The sequence below is a fragment of the Pelophylax lessonae genome (assembly GCF_965119305.1).
Source record: "Pelophylax lessonae genome assembly, chromosome: 12".
In the NCBI taxonomy this organism is placed as follows: Eukaryota; Metazoa; Chordata; class Amphibia; order Anura; family Ranidae; genus Pelophylax; species Pelophylax lessonae.
In genome coordinates this window covers 192,594,405-192,619,451 of record NC_138779.1, presented here as the reverse complement: position 1 = coordinate 192,619,451, position 25,047 = coordinate 192,594,405, and the positions used below count along the sequence as shown (strand labels likewise).

Here is a 25,047-nt window from a genome sequence, read left to right as displayed (position 1 = left end):
GCAGGGGGGACTATTTTACTGCTTTTCTTGTTATCATCAACATTCCATACAAATTACTTAGCACTGCAAAACGATTCTTGGCTCTGTATTCCCCAAACGAAGCGGTGGTGGGGAGTAGGTAGGGGGTGGAACCAGGGTCGGGACAAGGGGTCGGCAGGAGGGACGGTTGCCCTGGGTGCAATAGTTTACTCATTAACAAATTCCATACAAATTACTTAGCACTGCAAAACGATTCTTGGCTCTGTATTCCCCAAATGAGGTAGTGGTGGGGAGTAGGTAGGGGGTGGAACCAGGGCCGGGACAAGGGGTCGGCGGGAGGGACGGTTGTCCTGGGTGCAATAGTTTACTGGGTGTAGGATCCTCTAAGCTTGCACATCATAAATGTGGGAGGGGGTCACACGTTGGCATCTTTGCCCTGGGCACTGGATGACCTTGTCCCGGCACTGGGTGAAACCAAGGGATGGTGCTCAGAGGTGGGTAGGAGCAAAAACATGAAGTGACTCAGAACAGGGGAGTTGCAGCACATATTCTAGCCCTGGAAATTAGTGTTTCATTCATCCACAACAATGGTCTCCAAAATGTGGCCCGGAGGCCAGATGCAGCCCTTTTCTTGCTTTTATCCGGTCCTTGGGGCAATATTTCATCCTCCGACACCAACATTGGGGCATAATTGCCCCCACTGTCATCAACAAATGGGCACAGCTCCTCACAATGACATGATTCTTCCCACCAGATGACACCAACGATGGGGCACAATTCCTCTCACTGACACCAAACATGGGGCATTGTTTACTCCCACTGATGCCGGGACATTTTATACCTCCAATGGCCACAGTCTGGACCTCACTAAAGTCTGAAGGTCAGTAAACTGAAAGTTTGGGGCCCCCTGCTCAAGAGCAATAGTCCAGGTAATATATTTAAATTCCAAAAAATACACCTTGGACCAGTATATTTCTAAGATGCGGTTTTCAGTGAATTACTAGAGAGAGGCAGCAGTCAGAGCAATGCCAGGACTGCAGCAATGTGTGTTATACTGCGCGAGGGGTCAGAGGTCCTGCACCAGGAAATGACCAGGCTCCAGTAACATTATCCAACAATAATACTGCATTCCTCCGCATTCCCTTCATGTGCAGACAACTAGGAAGGGGGGTAGGAAGGACTCCTGCATGAACACAAGGCCAACTTTGTATCCATCATCACTCTGTATTAACCCTTCATGCCAAGCCTCTATAGGTTACATATACTTGTCAGTTGGGAAAGTCAGTATATGTCTCGCCCCACTGTGCAATTACACACTATCTGACATGTTTAATAGACAGGCAGGGACTCCTAAAGACAGAATACATATACAATGCTTTATGACATTCCACATCTCTTTAAAAACGTACAGCCAGTTAAGTTATATAGACGGAGCGGGAAGAATGCTCGGAGAAGCCAAAGAGTAGAAAATAATTTATAAAGAGAAATGAGAGGGGTGGTGTTTTTCTTATACCAGACAAGATTTATATAAAGGAGATCTATCATCATTTTTTAAAAGTTCTGTCTCTTATGGAACAATGTACATGTAGTACTTTGTCCCATGTTTCTAAGTGCTTTCTAATTCTAGGTATGAGGTCCAACCTGCCCAACGTCCCTCCAGCTGTGGCGGATTCGACAACAGCTATGAATGGAGATGGCTGATTCATAGCTGAGGCTTGTCTCAATTGTAAGCTCTTGTCTGTAACATCCAACGGCAAGAGAAATGCAGATGCTAATATGTCCTCCCTCCCTCTGCGTTCCTCTTGCCATTGCTTTTCTTGGTAAAGGGCTCACAGCCAAGATAAGCTGAAGCTCTTAAACAGACGTCTTTTTTATAGCTATTGTCAGATTGGCCATTTTTCCATCTTTGGGACTTCTGTTCTGCCACAGGGATGCACTCAACACATGTACATCTCCGTGCTGGCAAAACATGGCCCTGCACAGGGCACGCAAGTATTGGCCTACGTAAACAAGACCTTAGATTGGTGGTAAATATAGATGTTCCACTTTGGATTGGTGGTCAGTTTAGAAATGTCCCCTTAGATTGGTGATCAGTGGGAGAAGGGCCCCTTCCACCTATGGGACTGCTGCCACTGGGATGCACACAACACCTGTACATCTCCGTGTCGGCAAAACATGGCCCTGCACAGGGCGCGGAAGTATTCACCTGTGTGAACGAGGCCTTAGATTGGTGGTGAATATAGAAGTTCCCCCTTAGATTGGTGGTCATTTTAGAAATGTCCCCTTAGATTGGCGATCAATGGGAGAAGGGCCTCTTCCATCTATTTGACTGCTGCCACTGGAATGCACGCAACACCTGTACATCCCTGTGCCGCAAAACATGGCCCTGCACAGGGCACGCTAGTATTCGCCTGTGTGAAGGAGGCCTTCGATTGGTGGTAAATATAGCAGCTCCCCCTTAAATTGGTGATCAGTTTAGAAATGTCCCCTTAGATTGGCAGTCAATGGAAGAAGGACCCCTTCCATTTATGGGACTGCTGCCACGGAGATGCACGCAACATTTGTACATCCCTGTGCCAGCAAAACACAGCCCTGCACAGGGTATGCAAGTTCCCCCTTAGATTGGTGGTCAGTTTAGAAATGTCCTCTTAGATTGCCAGCCAGTGGGAGAAGGGCCCATTCCATCCATGGAACAGCTACCACGGGGATGCAACACCTGTATATCCCTATGCCTGGATAACACAACCCTGCACAAGCCATGCAAGTATTCTCCTTTGTGAACAGGGCCTTAGATTGGTGATAAATGTAGATGTACCCCCTTAGATTGGTGGTCAGTGTAGAAATGCCAACTTTGAATGGTGGTCAGTGGGAGAAGAGCCCTTCCATCTATGGAACAGCTAATGCAAGGGTGCACGCAACACCTGTACATCCCTGTTCCAGGAAAACACTACCCTGCACAGGCCACGCAAGTTTTATCCTGTGTGAACAAGGTTTTAGATTGGTGGTAAATGTAGATGTTTCCCCTTAGACTTACAGTATGGTCAGTGTAGAAATGTCTCCTTAGAATGTCAGTCAGTGGAAGAAGGGCCCCTTTTCACTGGTGGCCAGTGGAAAAAATGCTAGTTACATTGGTGGTCAACGGTTACTTATCTGCACCATAAAAATTGCTTATTGAGCAAGAAACTCCTTGAAACCTCTGGAGGAACCCTGATTCCATGGCCCCCTGGTTGAGAAAGACTGCTACTGAGTATCACTTGAGTGACAGTCACATCCAAGATGGTGGCACCTAGAAGCAGTCTTATTGGGTTGTCTACACAAGGGGGGCTTTTACAGATAAATAACACGCATGAAATACATTACATTCATACATAGTAATATGGGAAATGTTTTGTTGAAATGAATAGTCTGGAGATGGAGGTCTCGTTGATGCCTACAAAGGATAGAGAAGGGTATGACCGGCCAGTCTGGAGGCCTATTACTCCCACTGCATTATGTGGTTGCTGGTGGTAGTTATTTATCTGTACAATTCTTTGCTGTCCGGTAATAATTTCTAGGTTATGCCATGGCTATACATTGTTCCTCTGTGTGATATTACCAGACACCTGACAATAAGAGTGGTCAGTCCTTATTTATTATTTATGAACCTTTAAGTTATAGTTATTCCTTAGCAGGTATGACAGCCAAATGCAGATGATAAACACACTAAACATTATGCAACATATCATTAGAAGAAGGCTGGCCCACTAACTATAGCAGGTTGCTATTCAGTGGAATAAGACATTCACAGTTGAGAATTGGATATACAAGTATTGAAAGTGTCTTAAAGGCAGGGCTTTTTTTCAGCGGGAATGCAGGGGAACGCAGTTCCGGCACCTCTAGCACTGAATGTATGCCATGGCAAGGGGTGCTGGAGGGTCACTGATGCTGAATCTATTGATGCTGGAGGGGATCTATTTTTGGATGGTTATCTATTGTTGCTGGTGGAGGATCTTTTGATACTGTGGGTTAATTGTTGCTGGAAGGGATCTACTGTTTGGGAAGGGGGTCTACTGTTGCTGGCTGCTACAGAGTCTATTGATGCTGGCTGCTGGGAGATCTTTTGCTGCTGCTGGGGGTATATTGCTGCTGGCTGTGGGGGGATCAATTTTATTGCTTTTCTTGTTATCATAACCAAATTCCATACATTCCACTACAAAATTATACTTGGCTCTATATTCTCTAAAAGGGGCTGTACTGGAAGCTGGGTAGGGGGTGGATCCAAGTGTCGGTGCTCAGAGGTGGGTAGGGGTGGAACCAAGGGTTAGTGCTCGAAGGTGGGTAGGGGGCGGAGACACAAAGTAACTTAGAAAGGGGAGTTCCTGCACCTTTTCTCTGAGAAAAAAAGCCATGCTTAAAGGGGGTGTCCTCCTAAGTTTTTTTCCTAGAAAACGATTCTACTAATGTAACAAAATGAGAGATAGAAACCCTTGCTTTGTGTAATTTACATAAGCTCAAGGACTTAAAGGCTTCAGAATGAATCTAATAATTGTCTTCTAATTGATATCCAAAGTGGAAATGGAAACGTATTCAGTATATTACCACCAGAGGCAGCACCTCTCCTTTTTCATGGAACACCCACATTGAGTTATACTATTAGTAATATGTTTTATTTTAAAGTACTATTCAAGTTTTGTTGAGAAAACCCCTCCTTGTCAACTGCATACATTGAAAGGATTTTTATCAAAGTTAGTGCAGTTCCTTAACTACTTTTGTCCTCCAGTTACTGAGGCCATTCCAATGCACTTACTTTCAGTTTTCAAAAATTGACCACCACTGATAATAATATTAAAGGAGTACCACAGTCGCATTTATTACATTCTTAATAAAAAGTATTAATCGCCGAATCAAAATGCTATACTAGTATGAACTTTTTTTTTGCAAATTTGTGCATATCTTCAATTTACACCTGTAGCTGCTGTTTTTTTGTTTTTTGCTTTATTTTTGTTTGGGTTCTGGCTCTTTATAACAGACAGGGGTAAGTGATACATCTGATTCCTGCTGATTGCAAAAGTCAAAGAACACATCCTTAGCCACCCTTTAGATGTGCATGTTGAACAAAGTGAGCTGGCCACTGGGTGGTGTAGAGTGACTGTAGACCAAGGGTCTCCGAACTTCCTATACAAAGGGCATGTTTCCTGCTTTCCAGACTTTAGGGGGGCCAATGGGAGTAGAAAATGCCCCAGCATCAATGGAATTCCACAATGTCTCAGGCTTGGTGGTCATGGAGATTTAAAATATATGGTCAGTAGGAGGGGGAATTATGTACCATTGTTGGCATTAGAGTCAGTAACAGTACCCCATCATTGGTATCAGTTGGAGGAATAGTGCCCCACGGTTGGTGTCAGTGAAAGCAATTGGTGTCAGTAGGAGGAATAGTGCCTCAAGGGCCAGACAAAGGCAAGCAAAGGGCCACATGCGGCCCTCGGCCCGCAGTTTGGAGACCACAGGTGTAGACTTTAGCTATGCAGTCTGTCCAGTTGGTTGATTACAGACCAGACCAGAGACCAGATTCTGGAACAGTAATCAAGCAACTGATAAGCACTGCACAACTAGTCTTAACCATCCAGAACCCAGTCAGAATGAACATGCTCTAGGTGTTGTGTTCTTTCACTTGAGCTCATCGCTTTAATCACTTAAGCCCCTTTCATATGAGCAGTCCAATCGGGTCTGCCTGTCTGTTTTTCAGGTGAACCAATTTGGACCCTCAATTCTCCTCTAGGAAACAGTGAATGTAAACGGACTTGTGTCTGTGTACACCTACTTACCTCCAATTCGAAGTGACAAAAAGAAATGGAAGGGGATCCGTCGATTTCCTCTATCTGGCCTGATCGGATTGGAGGGCAGTCAGGTGTCAACCCATTTACATCCGACTGCCCATAGAGCAGAGCGGGCTGTGTCCATGTCCACTCTGCATAAGCGGAGGGGACACAAACCTGTGATCTGCCTTCTCTGCTCAGCAAGGGCCCAGTGGACAGATCCCCTGCTGAGAAAAATGGTTTTGGCCCATGTGAAAGGGGTCCAACGGTCTCAGTGTATCTAAATGGAGCTCATCGCTGATCATCACTTAGGCTCCCTGTTATCAGTGCATGTGAACACATATTGAGAAAGCAGAATGAATTGGAGACACAAGCATAAAGGAAATGAAAGCAGATGGGGATGTCTGGAATGATTTTAAGGTATTTGTGGGGATACAATGCACAAAGAAACATGATGAAACAATTGTGAATTGAAACTTGAAGCATATATATATATATTCTTGTTTTTTGACTATAGTTACACTTCAGCCATATAAGATAATATAGTATTGGACTGCTTACCTGGGCTGCTGGCAGTGTGACACCTCCTCTTTTCTCTGTGGCAGAACATACTTCATTCTAGGCCAGAACACACAATTCACAGTCATTAAGTTCATAGTGTATTCTACATTATATTCACATGTTCAAGTAATTTACATGTCTGTGTGTGTGCAGATGTGCCGAAGGTCTCTGCCTGGTCTTGAAGGCTGGGTAGACACATTCGGTACTTCTGTGCACATGTGGAATCGAGTGCAACGTCTTTCTCGCCTAGGTGAGTAAGGAGAAAATGCTGCCTTGCAGCACAAAAGAGTCAAAAACACTTAAAGCGGAGTTCCACCTTTTCAGGGGGAGGGGGGAACAGATACCCTTCACCACTTCCGGAAGACAGCGCCACAGCATTGTCCCTCAGAAGTTTGCCCCCCCTCCTTCTTTCTCCACCACCGGGCCAATTAGAAAGCACAGCACGCTTCGCGCATGCGCAGTAGGGAACCAGCTGTGAAGCTGGAAGGCTTCACTGCCAGGTTCCCTTACCCTAAATGGCGGCGGCATATGAAAATCAGCTTCGGGTGCCGACATCGCGGGAACCCTGGACACTTAAGTTCTAATATTTAAAAGTCAGCAGCTACAGTATTTGTGTCTGCTGACTTTTTTTTTTTTCCTGGGGGTGGAACTCCTGTCAGTTTTTCAGGCGGACCTGAGCGGATGCTCCATGCATCCCTATGGGGCAGCGGGTGTCAGCGGAGACATCTCCGCTGACACCTGCTGCTATACGATCCTGTCCGTGAAATCCGGACAGATGGAAACCCTATTTTCCATCCATTTGGAGGATCGGATGGGATCGGATGAGAACAGACAGGCGGCACACAGAGCAGAGACAGAGCTGTCATCCGCCTGCTCAGCAGGGATCAACGGATCAATCCCCACTGAGCAGAATGGACTGTGCGCCGGTGCGCCAGTGTGAAAGGGGCCTAATAAGCTGGGTTCACATATATGCAAATTGGATTCATTTTTAACCGCATCCAATTTGTATAACATGTGAATGTGGCTGGCTTTTAATAGAGCCGGTTCACAACATGTCTGGGACGGCCACTGTGCAGTTTTGAAAAGGGTCATGTTCGTTTTCCGGTCCGGCGCAGGTGCAAATTCAGGCAAAAATTTGAACCTGAATCGCATCTGAACCGGTGAACAGAAACACACTGGACTCTGGACGGTAAACCGCAGCCGGACATGTGTGAACCCAGCTTAGAAAAAACACAAATAAAAATGTTATCTTCTAATTGGGGAAAAGGAAGGGGGCTTAAGCCAGGTTCAAATAATTAGTTTTCCGGAATGAAGGTCTGTTTTAACATTGACCTGAACTCAAAAAGTGAAGATCTGCTGTGTTACAGGGGACATCTAGAACAGGGTTTCTCAACCAGGGTTCCTCCTGAGGTTGCTAGGGGTTCCTTGAGCAATGGGCAATTTCTGCCTCTCCGATAAGTTCCCAATGACACCATTGTTCCTTTTAGCTCTCTGTAAGGGGGTAATTCTTCCCAATGATGAAAAGAGTTAGGAGCATTCTGCCCACTGACTGTCACACTAATGTGTCATGAGTTGTAGAATTTTAATTTTTAGTAAGGGTTCCCCGAGACCAGAAATTTATTTTAAGGGTTCCTCTGTGTTGAAAAGGTTGAGAAAGGCTGATCTAGAAAGAGTAGCTGTGCCTGATAAGTACCTTAAAAAATCCGCCTTTTGTCTTGAATTACTACAGAAAAGGCGCCTGGAGCCTCATAGCTGTATATATACATATATATATATATATATATATATATATATATATGTATGCAGGAACAGTTCATCTGACTGCTAGTCTTACTAAAATTGGTGATGTCATTGCTGTGCTGCAAACCGTTCTCCTTGCTGGAGGGGAAGATGAGAACATCACACTCCTGCGATAGAGTCAGCTGACTGTGTAGTGTCAAAGGTGCCTTGGCAAATCATGGATAATCTCATAGATGAATGAAAAAAAATCTGGTGCGCTAAAGGTGTATTATCATAAACAAAAAGGTAATGAAAAAGCATAAACCTAGTTATATATCAATAATATATATATATATATATATTAACTAAAACAAAGGTGTTTATCTTGGTGGTGAATATATAATATCCCAATTGGGAGTGATACAGTTAGTCCCAAAAATCAAACTCAAAGTCCAAATGTGAGTGATACAATTGATCCCAAAAGATTCAACTCAATGTCCAATTGTGCTGGGCGTGATAAATGTGAAAAACGATTAAGCAAATTGGTGCTGAAAAAAAGCAAAAAGTCATCCAACGTAGGGTGTGACAGTTTCCCACTACCACACAGGTTTGCTTCTTACCAGCAAATGCAGTATAAAAGGGCATATAAAAAGAGAGGCCCGGAGTAAAGGAGAGAAGAGACATGGACGGAGGGCCGGCATGACAGGGGTTAAAGGGGTTTGGGACAAGGAGGAATTTTTAGTCCAGTACTATAGTAAATATAAGTGTTGGGACTTTGTGAGGTACGGCTCCCAGATGGTGCAAACTTATACTTGGTAGGGACCCGTCTGAGCAGGGGAGGACTGGGAAGGGGGGCAGGGGGGCAATTGCCCCCCGGGCCGCTCTGATGCCAGGTAAAAAGGCCGCCACCAGGGGAGGACTGGGAAGAGGGGCAGGGTAGCAATCACCCCGAGGGCCACCCTGATGCCGGTCAAAAATGCCACACTCAAGGCTGGATTAATATAGGGTCCAGACACTGTATACAGCTGCTGGTCGCCGCTACACAATGTTATTTATTTATTTCAGGTACTTTTATAGCGCTGTCAATTTACACAGCGCTTTACATATACATTGTACATTCACATCAGTCCCTGCCCTCAAGGAGCTTACAATCTAAGTTCCCTAACTCACATACATACACAGTGGAGCTAATTTTTTTTTTATTTGCAGAGCTGCAGCGGAGCGGTATGAGTGTGCAGAGTACGCTCCTACACCCGGCCAGCACAATACTAACACAGTCACTTTCCTGTCAGGTAGCGTGATCTCTGCCCACCAGGAGCTTCCTAGGCCCCACCTGGCATAATGTCATGTATTTTTGTTAAACTTCCTTTGTTGCTATTAACATTAAATTATGATACCACATTGCATCATGTTTGTCTTGCTATGACATCAATATCCGTTATAAAACCAGGTGGGCATGGATGGTGAGCTGATTTGATGTTTCAGTGGGCCACTTGACTGGACTTGTCCCCCAGGCCTAAGGCTGCCAGCCCTCCCCTGCGTCTGAGGTATGGCTCCCAGATGGTGCAAACTTATACTTGGTAGGGACCCGTCTGAGGTACGGCTCCCTGATGGTGCAAACTTATACTTGGTAGTGACCCGTCTGAGGTACGGCTCCCAGATGGTGCAAACTTATACTTGGTAGGGACCCGTCTGAGGTACGGCTCCCAGATGGTGCAAACTTATACTTGGTAGGGACCGGTCTGAGGTACGACTCCCAGATGGTGCAAAACTTATACTTGGTAGGGACCCGTCTGAGGTACGGCTCCCTAATGGTGCAAACTTATACTTGGTAGGGACCCGTCTGAGGTACGGCTCCCAGTAGTTGGTATGTTGGTACCTGCGACTGGTTGTCTCCGAGCCGGTGCTGTGGCGGCTGGAGGCCTAATTAAGTTGGACGCAGGTACCTCCTTCTTTGATGCCAACCTTGAGGCTCCAGTAAAAAAATGGGTTTAACATGTTATTTACCTGTTATGTATACAGTTTGTTAATAAAAGGCTGCTATGGCCATTTAACTCCAACCTGTGGTCATGTGGTTATTGTGGTTATTTATAATGGAGGAGGAGAGTGATGGTCAGAGCAGAATGGAGACAAATCATCTTTAATCCCCTAGTCAAGGCAAAAATCAATCCAGGGAGAACCTCTTGTGACAAACCAAAATAGGAGTGATCAATTCCAACACCTTTATGCAAAGGGGCTTCTTACCAGATCCCAAATGTTTAAGGTTTTGAGATATCTTTCCGTCTCTCCTGAAACTTTTGGTTGTATAAGAAGAAGGTCTCCTTGCACATACGCTCGATTCGATGTAATTATGAAGATGCAGTCTGCCTGGTATTAGAGATGTCCACGGTTGCCTGCAGTGCAAGCAAGTGAGTGACAGCGCGGCTCTTCCTTGCTCTGACGCGTTTCCTCCTGATAGGGCTTCCACGGAGATAGATCTCCCCTCCTATCTCCGTGGAAGCCCTATATAAGACAAGAAGCGGGGAGAAATTTCCCCCAATGGGGAAAAATTGACAGGGGTTATAACCCTCCCTTATGCTATTCACATTTCGTTCTATTATATTTAAAATAATGACATTGGTAGGTAGAGTTTCCCTTCAAGGTGTAGTTTGCATATTGTAAACTTTCCCAGCTGCACCAATTAAATTCCTCTGCTCATTCATTTTTCCAAAAAGTCCCCTTTCCGGAATCGCTGTATCGACTTGCATGGAAATAAACCATGTCTCTAAATATGTCTGTTCACCTTCTATATTTATCAGAGTACCCACCCTGTATATTTTTGCACATTTAATTCCTTGTGTTGTTTGTTCCAGCAAAGCTGTTTATCCTGATTGTTCTTTTTCCAAAAATCTGTTGTTACTGAAGATGTAAAAAAAAAAGACACTTGTCATAGAGAAATAATCAACTTTTTGGTGTTGAAGGACTACAGGCTGCATCATGTCATGCTGGAATCGGGGGTGGGGGGTGACTGTACCACCCATCACTGTCTATTGTCTATAAATTGCCTAAAGATGGCCATACACTGATAGATTTTGTTCTCAACAGTCGTTAGAAAAATCTTGTCAGTACATTCGATAATGCCATCATAGACCTAATGTCGTTCAGAAGTACTTTAGAAATTCCATGAAAATGTTACCACTTACATGAGAAGGGCTTTTTTTCAGCGGGAGCGTGGGGGAACGCAGTTCCGGCACCTCCAATGGGTGCTGGAGGGTCTACTGATGCTGGCTGCTGGGAGATATATTGTTGCTGGAGGGGGGGTTTATTTTTGCATGGAAATCTATTGTTGCTGGTGGAGGATCTTTTGATACTGAGGGTTAATTGTTGCTAGAAGGGATCTACTGTTTAGGGAGGGGTCCACTGTTGCTGGCTGCTAGAGAGTCTATTGATGCTGGCTGCTGGGAGATCTTTTGCTGCTGCTGGGGGTCTATTGCTGCTGGCTGTGGGGGATTTCTTTTATTACTTTTCTTGTTATCATAACCTAATTCTATACATTCCAATACAAAATTATACTTGGCTCTATATTCTCTAAAAGGGGCTGTACTGGAAGCTGGGTAGGGGGTGGAACCAAGGGTCAGTGCTCGGAGGTTGGAAGGGGTGGAACCAAGGGTTAGTGCTCGGAGGTGGGTAGGGGGCGGAGACACAAAGTAACTTACAAGGGGAAGTTCCTGCACCTATTCTCAGAGAAAAAAAGCCCTGTACATGAGTATTTAGTGATTGGTTTTACATGGACTTTAACCACTTCTGGACTGGAAGGATTTGCTCCCTTAATGACCAGGCCATATTTTCCGATTCGGGACTGCGTTAATTTAACAGGCAATTGCGCGGTTTGTGCGATGCTGTACCCAAATAAAATTGATGTCCTTTTTTTCCCACAAATAGAGCTTTCTTTTGGTGGTATTTGATCCCCTGTGCGATTTTTATTTTTTGCGCTATAAACAAAAAGAGAGCGACAATTCTGAAAAAAAAAAAAAAAGTATTTTTCACTTTCTGCTATATAACATTCCAAATTTTTTTTTTTTAAAAAATCAAAATTTTTTAACACTTTAGGCCAATTTGTTTTCTGCTACATATTTTTGGTAAAAAGATCACAATAAGCGTATTTTGATTGGTTTGCACAAAAGTTATCGTGTCTACTAACTACGGTAAAGATTTATGTCATTTTTATTGTTTTTTTTTTTACTAGTAATGGCAGCGATCTGCGATTTTTAGCGGGACTGCGACATTGCGGCGGACAGATCGGACCCCTGACTGACATTTTTGACACTTTTGGGTTTACCAGTGACATTACTACAGTAATCAGTGCTAAAAATATGCACTGTTACTGTAATAATGACACTGGCAGGGAAGGGGTTAACACAGTAAGTAATCAAGGGGTTAAATGTGTACCTAGGGGAGTGTTTCTAACTGTATGGGGGCGGGGCTTGTGAAATGATCACAGAGACCCTATATAGAAGGATCACAGAAGCTCTGTGATCTTTCCAGGGAGAAGAACGGACAGCTGTGTTTACAACAGCTGACCGTTTTTCTCTCTCAGCTGACCAAGTCGCCTGACAAGTCGTATTAGGCCCCGTTCACATAGGGGCGACGCTACTTCACACCGCGACCTCCGAGGTCGCGGTGCGAGCAGCGCGCCGCGACCTCGGAGCGGCCGCCACGGACTTCATAACATTGAAGTCTATGGCGGTCGCCTCCTGGTCGCCCCAAAGAAGCTCCGGACCCTTTTTCTAAGTCGGAGCGACTTGTGTCGCTCCTATTAGAACGGGTCCGCAGCTTCCCTATGGGAGGCGACCTATGGCGACCTGTGAGGTGACCAGGTCGCCTCACAGGTCGCCTTAGTGTGAACCGGGACTCAGTGTGAATGGAGACTAACATGTTTGTTATTTCAAAAAGAAAAAAAAACGAGACTTTACAATTATTATTATTATTATTATACAGGATTTATATAGCTAATATAAACAGTTTGCGCAGCACTTGACAATGTGAAGGAAGACAATACAGTTACAATACAATTCAATACAGGAGGAATTAAAGGGATCGCTCGTTAGAGCTTACAATCACTTTAAGTGCAGAGGAGGGGTTTGAGGTCTTATAGACCCAAGATCCCTCCATAAAGAGTACCTGTCACTGCCTATTACTGTCAGAAGGGATGTTTACATTCCTTGTGACAGCAATAAAAGTGATCAAAAAGTTTTTTTAAAAGGACAGTGTAAAATCAAAAACTTTAAAAGTACAGAATATCAGCACCTAACATTGGCTATCGGCCCGAAGGGAGGCCAGAAAATCGGTATCCATATCAGTCCCTGAAAAACGATATCGGTCGATCCCTAATATACAGTAAGCCTTCGGGATTTAGCAATGTTTCCTGGATAGTTTCTGCAGTCCACTGGCTTACCTTATTGGTTGTGTGGAGTTGCACTAAAACAAAGCGGCATATTAAAGGTGTATAATGCATGTTTTGATGCACAGTACATACCTGCACCATCACCCTACAGGCATGCGCCATGTGCATTTCAGGAATGACACCCAGTAAAATGTTGTTATTTATATTATCTCAGGGTTACATTATTCTGGGAAGCCGGCCAGGGCATAGAATCCCATGCAGAGGAATGTGTCTCCAATTATCTCCCTACTAATTCTTGAAGAGGCATAGGGAGGCCATGCTCTCACAGTGATTGCTGTTACTGGAACGCTGTGTGTGGCAGCAGCTGGAGGAATCTGCAGAGAAACAGATGTGTGATATCCCAGTACAGCCTCACCCCTGTGTCCAGGACACACAGCAAGCTGGAGTGAAGTCACATGACATGGAAGAGCTTCAGCCAGCCAGGGGGATGTCATATGGGGAGCCTTGGTGGACTTATCAGGAACACCTAGATCAAGGTATGGTTCTCAGCAAAGCACAGCATTAAGCAGGGAAGGCTTGGAGACCTCTCTATTATCCCTTCTACATGTAATAAAGTCATATAATCCTGTTTGAGGTGTCAGTACAATAAAACAGGCAGTCAGCCATTGCAGAGGATAAAATTCGATTAACTCCAGCTAGAACGTTACTGGAAAAGGTCAGCGTGCGCTTCGGGCCTGTAGTGTAGGGTGACACCATGAATCTGTGTCCATAATTTTATTTTTCCAACCTCCTTGAAGTGAAAGTGTTTTCAATTAACAGCCAGTCTCCTCGGTTGATGTCCAGTAGGCCATTTCTATAAGAGCCAGCAAACCCTTAGATAGAAGAATACCCCTACCCACACCCCCCTCGTTCAGACACTTTTTCTTGTGCTCCTAAAACTGACTTGCAGGCCAAGCACTCCAAACAGTCTACAGAAACCTTTCGTATCACCTTTTTACCCTTGAAATAATTTTCAGATCTCAAGGAACCTGATAAATCCAATTTGTAGGGGGGTCAATGGTAAAAATGACCTTTTACATTGGTAGTCAGTTCTAAGAAAGCCCCCCTTACAGTGGTGGTTAAAATGTCACCCCTGCAGATAGTTAAGAGGTCATTGGTGTCATGCCATGGGCTCTGCCAAGTGGTGTTGGCCCTAGAACAAGTGGTGCTGACCTCCCACCATCAAGTGGGATGTCAATCAGCCACAGCTCAAGGAAACCATAGCAACCTCTGGAGGAACCTTAGGGTTCATAGGAAACCCTGGTTGAGAATGGCCTCTCTGAGTAAATTTTTAGGCTAATCATTGATAAGAAAGACCAGAATAGTAACCTCTGGAGGAACCACAGATCACTGGTTGAAAATGGCTGGCCTAAGGAAAAGGTGACCCCAAAACAAATAGGAGGTCAATTAGCCACAGCTCAAGGAACCCTTAGCAATCTCTGGAGGAACCCTGGGATTCTAAGGAAACCTTGGTTGAGAATGGCTGATCTGTGTCTTTGTGTACATTTTTTAGGCTAGTCTTTGATGGGAAAGACAAGACTAGCAACCTCTGGAGGAACCATAGGGTTCCACAGAACACTGGCTCAAAATAGCTGGCCTATGGTCAAGTGATCCCAAAGGAAATGGGAGGTCAATCAGCCACAGCTCAGGGAACCCCTAGCAGTCTCTGGAGGAGAAAAACCCTGGTTGAGAATGGCCTCTCTGAGTAAATTTTTAGGCTAATCATTGATAGGAAAGACCAGAATAGTAACCTCTGGAGGAACCACAGATCACTGGTTGAAAATGGCTGGCCTAAGGAAAAGGTGACCCCAAAACAAATAGGAGGTCAATTAGCCACAGCTCAAGGAACCCTTAGCAATCTCTGGAGGAACCCTGGGATTCCAAGGAAACCTTGGTTGAGAATGGCTGATCTGTGTCTTTGCGTACATTTTTAGGCTAGTCTTTGATGGGAAAGACAAGACTAGCAACCTCTGGAGGAACCATAGGGTTCCACAGACCACTGGCTCAAAATAGCTGGCCTATGGTCAAGTGGTCCCAAAAGAAATGGGAGGTCAATCAGCCACAGCTCAGGGAATCCCTAGCAGTCTCTGGAGGAACCTTAGGGTTCATAGGAAACCCTGGTTGAGAATGGCCTCTGAGTAAATTTTTAGGCTAATCATTGATAGGAAAGACCAGAATAGTAACCTCTGGAGGAACCACAGAGTTCCACAGATCACTGGTTGAAAATGGCTGACCTAAGACCAGGTGACCCCAAAACAAATAGGAGGTAAATCAGCCACAGCTCAAGGAACCCTTAGCAATCTCTGAAGGGAACCCTGGGATTCCTAGGAAACCTTGGTAGAGAATGGCGGATCTGTGTCTTTGCGTACATTTTTAGGTTAGTCTTTGATGGGAAAGACAAGACTAGCAACCTCTGGAGGAACCATAGGGTTCCACAGACCACTGGCTCAAAATAGCTGGCCTATGGTCAAGTGATCCCAAAAGAAATGGGAGGTCAATCAGCCACAGCTCAGGGAACCCCTAGCAGTCTCTGGAGGAACCTTAGGGTTCATAGGAAACCCTGGTTGAGAATGGCCTCTGAGTAAATTTTTAGGCTAATCATTGATAGGAAAGACCAGAATAGTAACCTCTGGAGGAACCACAGGGTTCCACAGATCACTGGTTGAAAATGGCTGACCTAAGACCAGGTGACCCTAAAACAAATAGGAGGTCAATCAGCCACAGCTCAAGGAACCCTTAGCAATCTCTGAAGGGAACCCTGGGATTCCTAGGAAACCTTGGTAGAGAATGGCGGATCTGTGTCTTTGCGTACATTTTTAGGTTAGTATTTGATGGGAAAGACAAGACTAGCAACCTCTGGAGGAACCATAGGGTTCCACAGACCACTGGCTCAAAATAGCTGGCCTATGGTCAAGTGATCCCAAAATAAATGGGAGGTCAATCAGCCACAGCTCAGGGAACCCCTAGCAGTCTCTGGAGGAACCTTAGGGTTCATAGGAAACCCTGGTTGAGAATGGCCTCTGAGTAAATTTTTAGGCTAATCATTGATAGGAAAGACCAGAATAGTAACCTCTGGAGGAACCACAGGGTTCCACAGATCACTAGTTGAAAATGGCTGGTCTAAGGCCAGGTGACCCCAAAACAAATAGGAGGTCAATCAGCCACAGCTCAAGGAACCCTTAGCAATCTCTGGAGGAACCCTGGGATTCCTAGGAAACCCTGGTTGAGAATGGCTGATCTGTGTCGATGCGTACATTTTTAGGCTAGTCTTTGATGGGAAAGAAAAGACTAGCAACTTGTGGAGGAACCATAGGGTTCCACAGACCACTGGCTCAAAATAGCTGGCCTATGGTCAAGTGATCCCAAAAGAAATGGGAGGTCAATCAGCCACAGCTCAGGGAACCTCTAGCAGTCTCTGGAGGAACGGTCTACAGTCAGGGAAGTCCAAAGGACCCAAAGCCATAAAAACTTGTTACAGGGGACCTGTTTCCTATTTATGGGGTTATAGAATGCAGCCAAGGGAATAATGCATAAGTTCTACACCACCGAGACATTCAATCTCCGACTTACACCAAACTGCAAACTGAATAGCGTACTTTATTTTATAGCCCCGAAGAAGGCGTAGAACCTGAAACACCTTGTCTGTTTTTTAGACATGGTTACCAATTAATTCAAGATTGTCTAGTAATTAATGTACTGTAATGTATTAATTACAGTACATATCACCCACCATTACAGGCATCACACTTTTTAAAGGGTTGACTGCTTCAGAGGCCTTCTATGAGTTGAGTGGCACAGAGAATCCTTTCTACAGCACCTCAAACCATTTACCTACCAGAAAGATCTACAGCCACCTTACACATCTACACAAACATCTAGACTAGCGGTCTCCAAAGTGCAGCCTGGAGGTCGGATGTGGTCCTTTTCTGGCCTTTACCTGCCTCTTGGGGCACTATTCCACCCACTGAGATCAACAATGGGGCACTATTCCTCCCACTGACAACAACAATGAGGCAGAATTAATTTAATTGGTGTCAACGACAAGGCACTATTCCTTTCACTGACACCAACAATGGGGCACCATTCCTCCCGATATTATCAAAGATGGGACACTATTCCCCTCACTGACACCAACGAAGGGGCACAATTCCTCCCACTGACACCAAGAATGGGGCACTAGTCCTCCCACTGACACTGAAGATAGGGTATTGTTTACTCCCACTTAACGCCAGGGCAATTTTTTCCCCAACTGGCCTGGCCCCCTAAAGTCTGAAGGCCAGTAAACTGGCCCTTTGTTTAGAAAGTTTGGAGACAATATATAATAATATATATAATATTTAATAATATATAATACATTATGTATATGGTTTGAAGAAGGACGCTATCAATATAAGCCTGAAACTGTTATCAGGAATACTTATGTAACTATGTAATTTTATATTTGGAATAAAATTACTATTATACCTTTTCATGTGACAACACTGAAGAAATGACACTTTGCTACAATGTAAAGTAGTGAGTGTACAGCTTGTATAACAGTGTAAATTTGCTGCCCCCTCAAAATAACTCAACACACAGCCATTAATGTCTAAACCGCTGGCAACAAAAGTGAGTACACCCCTAAGTGACAATGTCCCAATTGGGCCCAATTAGCTATTTTCCCTCCCTGATGTCATGTGACTCGTTAGTGTTACAAGGTCTCAGGTGTAAATGGGGAGAAGATCTGTTAAATTTGGTGTTATTGCTCTCATTTTCCCATACTGGTCACTGGAAGTTCAACATGGCAACTCCTGGCAAAGAACTCTCTGAAGAGCTGAAAAAAAGAATTGTTGCTCTACATAAAGAGGGCCTAGGCTAAAGGAGATTGCCAAGACCCTGAAACTGAGTTGCAGCATTGTGGCCAAGACCATACAGCAGTTTAACAGGACAGGTTCCACTAAGAACAGGCCTCAGCATGGTCCACCAAAGAAGTTGAGTGCACGAGCTAAGCGTCATATCCAGAGGTTGTTTTGGGAAATAGAAATATGAGTGGCTCCACCATTGCTGCAGAGGTTGAAGGGGTGGGGGGTCAGCCTGTCAGTGCTCAGACCATATGTGGCACACTGCATCAAATTGGTCTACATGGCTGTCGTCCCAGAAGGAAACCTCTTCTAAAGATGATGCACAAGAAAGCCTGCAAACAGTTTACTGAAGACAAGCAGACTAAGGAAATGGATTACTGGAACCATGTCCTGTGGTCTCATGAGACCAAGATAAACGTATTTGGTTCAGATGATGTGAAGCATGTGTGGCGGCAACCAGGTGAGGAGTACAAAGACAAGTGTGTCTTGCGTACAGTCAAGCATGGTGGTGGGAGTGTCATGGTCTGGGACTGCATGAGTGCTGCCGGCACTGGGGAGCTACAGTTCATTGAGGGAACCATGAAAGCCAACATGTACTGTGACATACTGAAGCAGAGCATGATCCCCTCCCTTCAGAGACTGGGCCACAGGGCAGAATTCCAACATAACGACCCCAAACACACCTCCAAGATGACCACTGCCTTCATGATTTTCATGATCCCCTCCCTTCAGAGACTGGGCAGTATTCCAACATGATAAAAACATGGTGGTGGGAGTGTCATGGTCTGGGGCTGTATGAGTGCTGCCGGCACTGAGGAGCTACAGTTCATTGAGGGAACCATGAATGCTAACATATACTGTGACATACTGAAGCAGAGCATGATCCCCTCCCTTCGGAGACTATAACTCAGGGCAGTATTCCAACATGAATACCACCCCAAACACACCTCCAAGATGACCACTGCCTTGCTAAAGAAGCTGAGGGTAAAGGTGATGGACTGGCCAAGCACACACCTAAACCCTATTGAGCATCTGTGGGGCATCCTCAAATGGAAGGTGGAGGAGTGCAAGGTCTCTAACATCCACCAGCTTCGTGATGTTGTCATGGAGGAGTGGAAGAGGACTCCAGTGGCAACCTGTGAAGCTCTGGTGAACTCCATACCCAAGAGGGTTAAGGCAGTGCTGGAAAATAATGGTGGCCACACAAAATTTTGACACTTTTTGCCCAATTTGGACATTTTGACTTAGGGGTGTACTCACTTTTGTTTGCAGCGGTTTAGAAATTAATGGCTGCATGTTGAGTTATTTTGAGGGGACAGCAAATTTATACTGTTATACAAGCTGTACACTCACTACTTTACATTGTAGCAAAGTGTCATTTCTTCAGTGTTGTCACATTAAAGGATATAATAAAATATTTCCAAAAATGTGAGGGGTGTACTCACTTTTGTGAGATACTATATATATATATATGTAGTATATGTGTGTATACACAATATATACATTTTTTTTCTTTTTTCTTATTTAATATACACAAATGGGTTGAAGGTTTTGGTGTGATGTCATGCTTCCATTTTAGATACAAGAACAGTGGAGTTTAGTGACACGTTGCAGAATACACATTGTGCTGTGTATGTTGTTGAGTAGTAGGGATACATATCTGCTGTAGACCCCCAAGCTGGCCTCAGACAGAACAGTTCTTGGTGAGAGCAGAGGCTGGCTCCCGTTCAGTGTTTGTGCAGACATTACATCACACAGCAGTATGTATCCTGCAGCTGTATCACATTGCACTGGAAAACGCAACTGTACACAGAGCACAAGGCTGCCCCCTCCACATACCTGGCCTGCATTCTGTTTATTTTAATAGGGGGGGCACATTCATTTATATACACATGGGGCAGCCGCTTTATGGGGTTTAACAAACAGGTCGCTGGAACTGGTGACAACACTGAGACAGGAAGTACCTCATGCCTCGCAAGGTGGAACAAGTACCTAGTGGAAGGAAAGTTAATATTCCTGCATTCTTGTTCTTGGTCAGTGACTCAGAAGGTATTGAAATCCAAAGGAGAGGTAGGTGTGAGGTGCTGGACAAGGATCTCCAAGTGATACAAATAGAAGTCCTGATGAATTAATTTCATCCGCTCGCCACAAAACGGTGGCTCCTAGCAAAAGTATAAATTAAACAAACAAATGTTTCATAGAGACCAAATTTGTCCTAACCAACGCATTTCGGGGGCCAAAACGATCCCCCTTCATCAGGGCACTACTACAATGATTTCCAGCTTCCACAGGTAAAGGCATATTTATATTGGTCCAAGCTGGACCAATGTAACTATACTATACAATCTATATCTGGCATTTAGCTTTAAAATTACCAATTTCTTTGCCAATGCAAGATAAAGTTAAAGGGTCACTTATAGTAATTCCCCTCCTCCCCAGCAACATATACCTACCATTCTTTACTTCCCTGCTTCTCCCTTCGACCACCAGGACTAGGAAAAGAAAGCCCAGTGTAGCTTCAAACTGATTTGCGGAGCCTCCAGAGGGCTATGGACCTCTTCCCAATCTCCATGTGATAGCACTGGGCCAATCACAAGGCACCTAGTGATGTCACATAGGAGAGGGTGGAGGAAACTATATGCTAATCCATAAGTGATATAAGTGATATTGATACATGCTTGGTCCAACAACAGTCTACTAAGGCTCCTTTCACACGGGCTTTCTGATCCGGTCCGCCTGTCAGTTTTTCAGGTGGACCGGATCGGATGCTCCGTGCAGCCCTATGGAGCAGCGGGTGTCAGCGGAGACATGTCCCCTGACACCCGCTGCTATCTGATCCGATCCTGTACAGGATATCCGGACAGGTGGAAACCCTATTTTCCATGCGTCTGGAGGATCGGATTAAAACGGACAGGCGGACCGTTCTCATCCGATTCCCCCATAGAGAACAGCGGGGATCTGACAGCTACATCTCTGCACACAGAGCGGAGACGGAGCTGTCATCCGCCTGCTCAGCGGGGATTGGCAGATTGATCCCTGCTCAGCAAAACGGACTCTGTCGGGCGCACCGCCCGTGTGAAAGGAGCCTAACAAAGTCAACACGTTTCAAGGATTCCATCACTGCTCCCTTCATCAGGGCTTAAGAAAATGAAACAATGTATGCAGATTCAGTAGTATGTGTGTTTTGACAATGTTGTAGTTTTCAAAATATTTGTCAGCAGCTCTCCTCCAATTGGACACAATGATGAATTCATGATCTTGGCCTCTGTCCAATCAGAAAGTACCTTGTGCTGAAATGTGCTCAAATTTGTATTCAAAAAATACAAAATGTTCTCTAAATGAAAGAGATGCTGAGCGAGCTCCAGACTCCAGAGCTTTTTTGGAGTGGAGCTCGGTGCCTTTTACCGTGTGTCTTGGCACGCTTGTAGCCAATTTGCCACGCAACCAAATGCTCATCCGCTACCCCTGCTTTAGTGCAATAAACAATTAATAGCACCGGAAGCACGACACGAGTTTGCAGTGAGTTTCCGAAACACACGCTAAAAAGTGTGTCTTTTGTGCGCTTTTTTTTTTCGTTTTACAGAAACACCAGGTGTGAATGAAGCCTAAAATCCCTTATGGCAATATACACTATATTACCAAAAGTATTGGGACACCTATCTTTACACGCACCTGAACTTTAAGCACTTGCCGACTGCCCGCCGGCTGCCTCGGCTGCGCGAACCACCATACCTGTTCGCGGGAGCGCTTCTGGGGGCGAATGCGAGCCACTTGAGGAGTGCGCTCAACCCCACTAAGCAGCAGGCATGCCGATCCACAGGGCCGGAGGCCGCAAATGGCCGCTGGGCACCCGCAACCGCTCCCAGCTGAGAGAGAACGGCGGTCTGCTGTTGTAAACACAGCTGACTGTTGTTCTCTCTGAAATGAACACAGAGCACCTGTGATCCTCCTATATAGGATCACAGGTCTCTGTTTTCATTTCACAAGTCCCTCCCCTACAGTTAGAAAACACCCCCTAGGCTCACACCTAACCCTTTGATCACCCTTAGGTTAACCCCTTCCCTGCCAGTGTCATTATTACAATAACAGTGCATATTTTTAGCTCTGATTACTGTGGTAATGTCACTGGTGCCCCCAAAAAGTGTCAAAAATGTCAGTCAGTGGTCCGATCTGTCGCAATGTCGCAGTCCCGCTAAAAATCGCAAATCGCCGCCATTAAAAAAAAAAAACAATAAAAATGATATAAATCTTTCCCGTAGTTAGTAAACGTGATAACTTTTGCGCAAACCAATCAAAATACGCTTAATGAGATTTTTTTTTACCAAAAATATGTAGCAGAAAACAAATTGGCCTAAAATGTTAAAAAATTTTGATTTTTAAATTTTTTTTGGGAATGTTATATAGCAGGATGTTAAAAATATTTTTTTTTTTTTTTTTTTACAATTGTCGCTCTTTTTTAGCGCAAAAAATAAAAATCGCACAGGTGATCAAATACCACCAAAAGAAAGCTCTATTTGTGGGGAAAAAAGGAAGTAAATTTAGTTTGGGTACAGCGTCGCACGACCGCGCAATTGTCCGTTAAAGTAACGCAGTGCCAAATCGCAAAATAGGGCCTGGTCTTTGAGCAACCAAATCCTCCGGGGCTAAAGTGGTTAAATTTTTTTTTGGGGAATGTCCTATAGCAGAATGTGAAAAAATATTGTTTTCTTTTTTCACAATTGTCGCTCTTTTTTTGCGCAAGAAATAAAAATCGCACAGGTGATCAAATACCACCAAAAGAAAGCTCTATTTGTGGGGAAAAAAGGGTGTAAATTTAGTTTGGTTATATCGTTGCACGACCGCGCAATTGTTATTTAAAGAAACGCAGTGCCGAATCGCAAAATAGGGCCTGGTCAGGAAGGGGGAAAATCCTTCCGGGGCTGAAGTGGTTAAAGTTCATGTGTGTGGCAGGTGTCCCAATACTTTTGCTAATATAGAGTAAATATTTGTCCTTTTGATTAGATTTGGGATATGGTGTCTAAATAATTCACCAATCCAATAGTCATTGGTATAACGTCACTGCACATAAATGTGTTTTTGGGTATGAATTGTTGATAATTCGCCTATTTTTGTACCTACAGAGTAATCAAAGGGGTAGGAAAGGCATGTTGGGCTGCGCTGGGTCTTGGTATGGGTATATATGGGTGGCGGTATAGTGAGCATGTATGGACAGAGAGCCTGTGTCTGTACTGAACATCAATAGGCGGTGTGTGTCTGTGTACTGAATATGTATCACAGCAGATGGAGCTGGACCACCGCCAGGGTCTGGCATCTATTACAAAGTACTTATAGTGGAACTCTGTCCAAAAAGTAAAATGAACAGTAGGCTACATATACATCAAGAGCTTTACTTGGTAAAAATATCTCTTAATCCCAATTAGAAAAATCTTTCAGTAATGTATAGAAAGGGAGGTGACACCATTATTCCCAACCTGCAGCTGTGCGGCTTCCCTCATTCACAGCCCAATGAACATCTAGGAGGGAATACCCTCTTACCCCGTTTAGGTTCCCTAATTACCTCTTTCAATGAACTCCAGTTCCCGAAAAAATGTTGGATGTTTCGCAGTGCAACAGAACATTGTTGAAGAGTGTAGGTACTTTCAATCTTATGGTGGCCATCTGCGGCGGGCGGCAGGAACCGGCGGGAAGGAGATTGGCGCCGGCTTCTCTTCTCCTCAAGACTCCTCTTCGTTTGCGGCGGGGGGAAGGTGACCGGGCGCTGACGGTGAGTGACTGATGCACGCACCGGCACCGCCCCCAACGAGGTCAGCAGGGATGTCCTGAATCACGATTGGTCCAGGCTGGAGTCTGGACCAATCATGATCCAGGACATCACAAAAGGGGGAGTGTCGGAGCGCAGTGCTCTGCGCCCAGGTGACCCCCCAGAAGGCGGCCAATCGGCGCCTCTGCCGGGTGGAAACCCCCCCCCCCCATAGCCACCAATGAGTCCGGCGCCCCTAGTGGGCTAAAAATGGAATTTGTTTTTTTTCTCTTTTAATCTTTTTTTTTTTTGGGGGGGGGGTAGCCGCCCCTGCGCCCCCTATCGGCCAGCCGCCACTGGTGGCCATACACAATGCGATAAATGATTGATCATGCCACACATGAGGAATAAGATTTTGTTCGGTGGTAAAGATAAATTATCGATCGCATCTCTGTTTCCACCATGTAATCTCATAATCCAATTGGTTGAAATAATATCATATTGATAAACAAATTATCTTGGTGCTGCCGTTCTGATTCCTTCCTGTTTGATTGGATCCAATCAAGATTTATCTAAATTGAGCCCAAATCGATCAGAAGAGAAATTATGGCTATTCCATTGTTTGTGGATTTGAAAATTTTGAGTAAATTGTACATCAATCAGATAGAAAAAAAAAAAACCAGAAGCGCACGTGGCCACCAATAGGCTAATTTTTTGTGTGGCATTTAACCACTTCAATACCGGGCACTTTCACCCGCTTCCTGCCCAGGCCAATTTTCAGCTTTCAGCGCTCTCACATTTCGAATGACAATTGCGCGATCATGCTACACTGTACCCCTATAAAACTTTTAATTTGTATCATTTTTTTTCACACAAATTGAGCTTTCTTTTGGTGGTATTTAATCACTGTTGGGTTTTTTATTTCTTACAAAAAAAAAGAAAAAAGACAGAAAATTTTGAAAAAAAAAAAGTTTTTCTTATTTTCTGTGA

At 44.7% G+C, this 25,047-nt stretch overlaps 1 protein-coding gene across 1 annotated transcript in view; it reads right to left on the bottom strand.

The window, feature by feature from the left end:
- The window catches only part of ERF (ETS2 repressor factor), a 214,922-nt gene that overhangs the window by 133,018 nt on the left and 56,857 nt on the right, over positions 1–25,047 (bottom strand). Inside the window, exon 2 of the mRNA XM_082273592.1 lies at positions 6,336–6,392. Coding sequence (XP_082129718.1) covers positions 6,336–6,384 — 49 coding nt within the window. The 5' untranslated portion in view covers positions 6,385–6,392. The remainder of the gene's footprint in view (positions 1–6,335; positions 6,393–25,047) is intronic.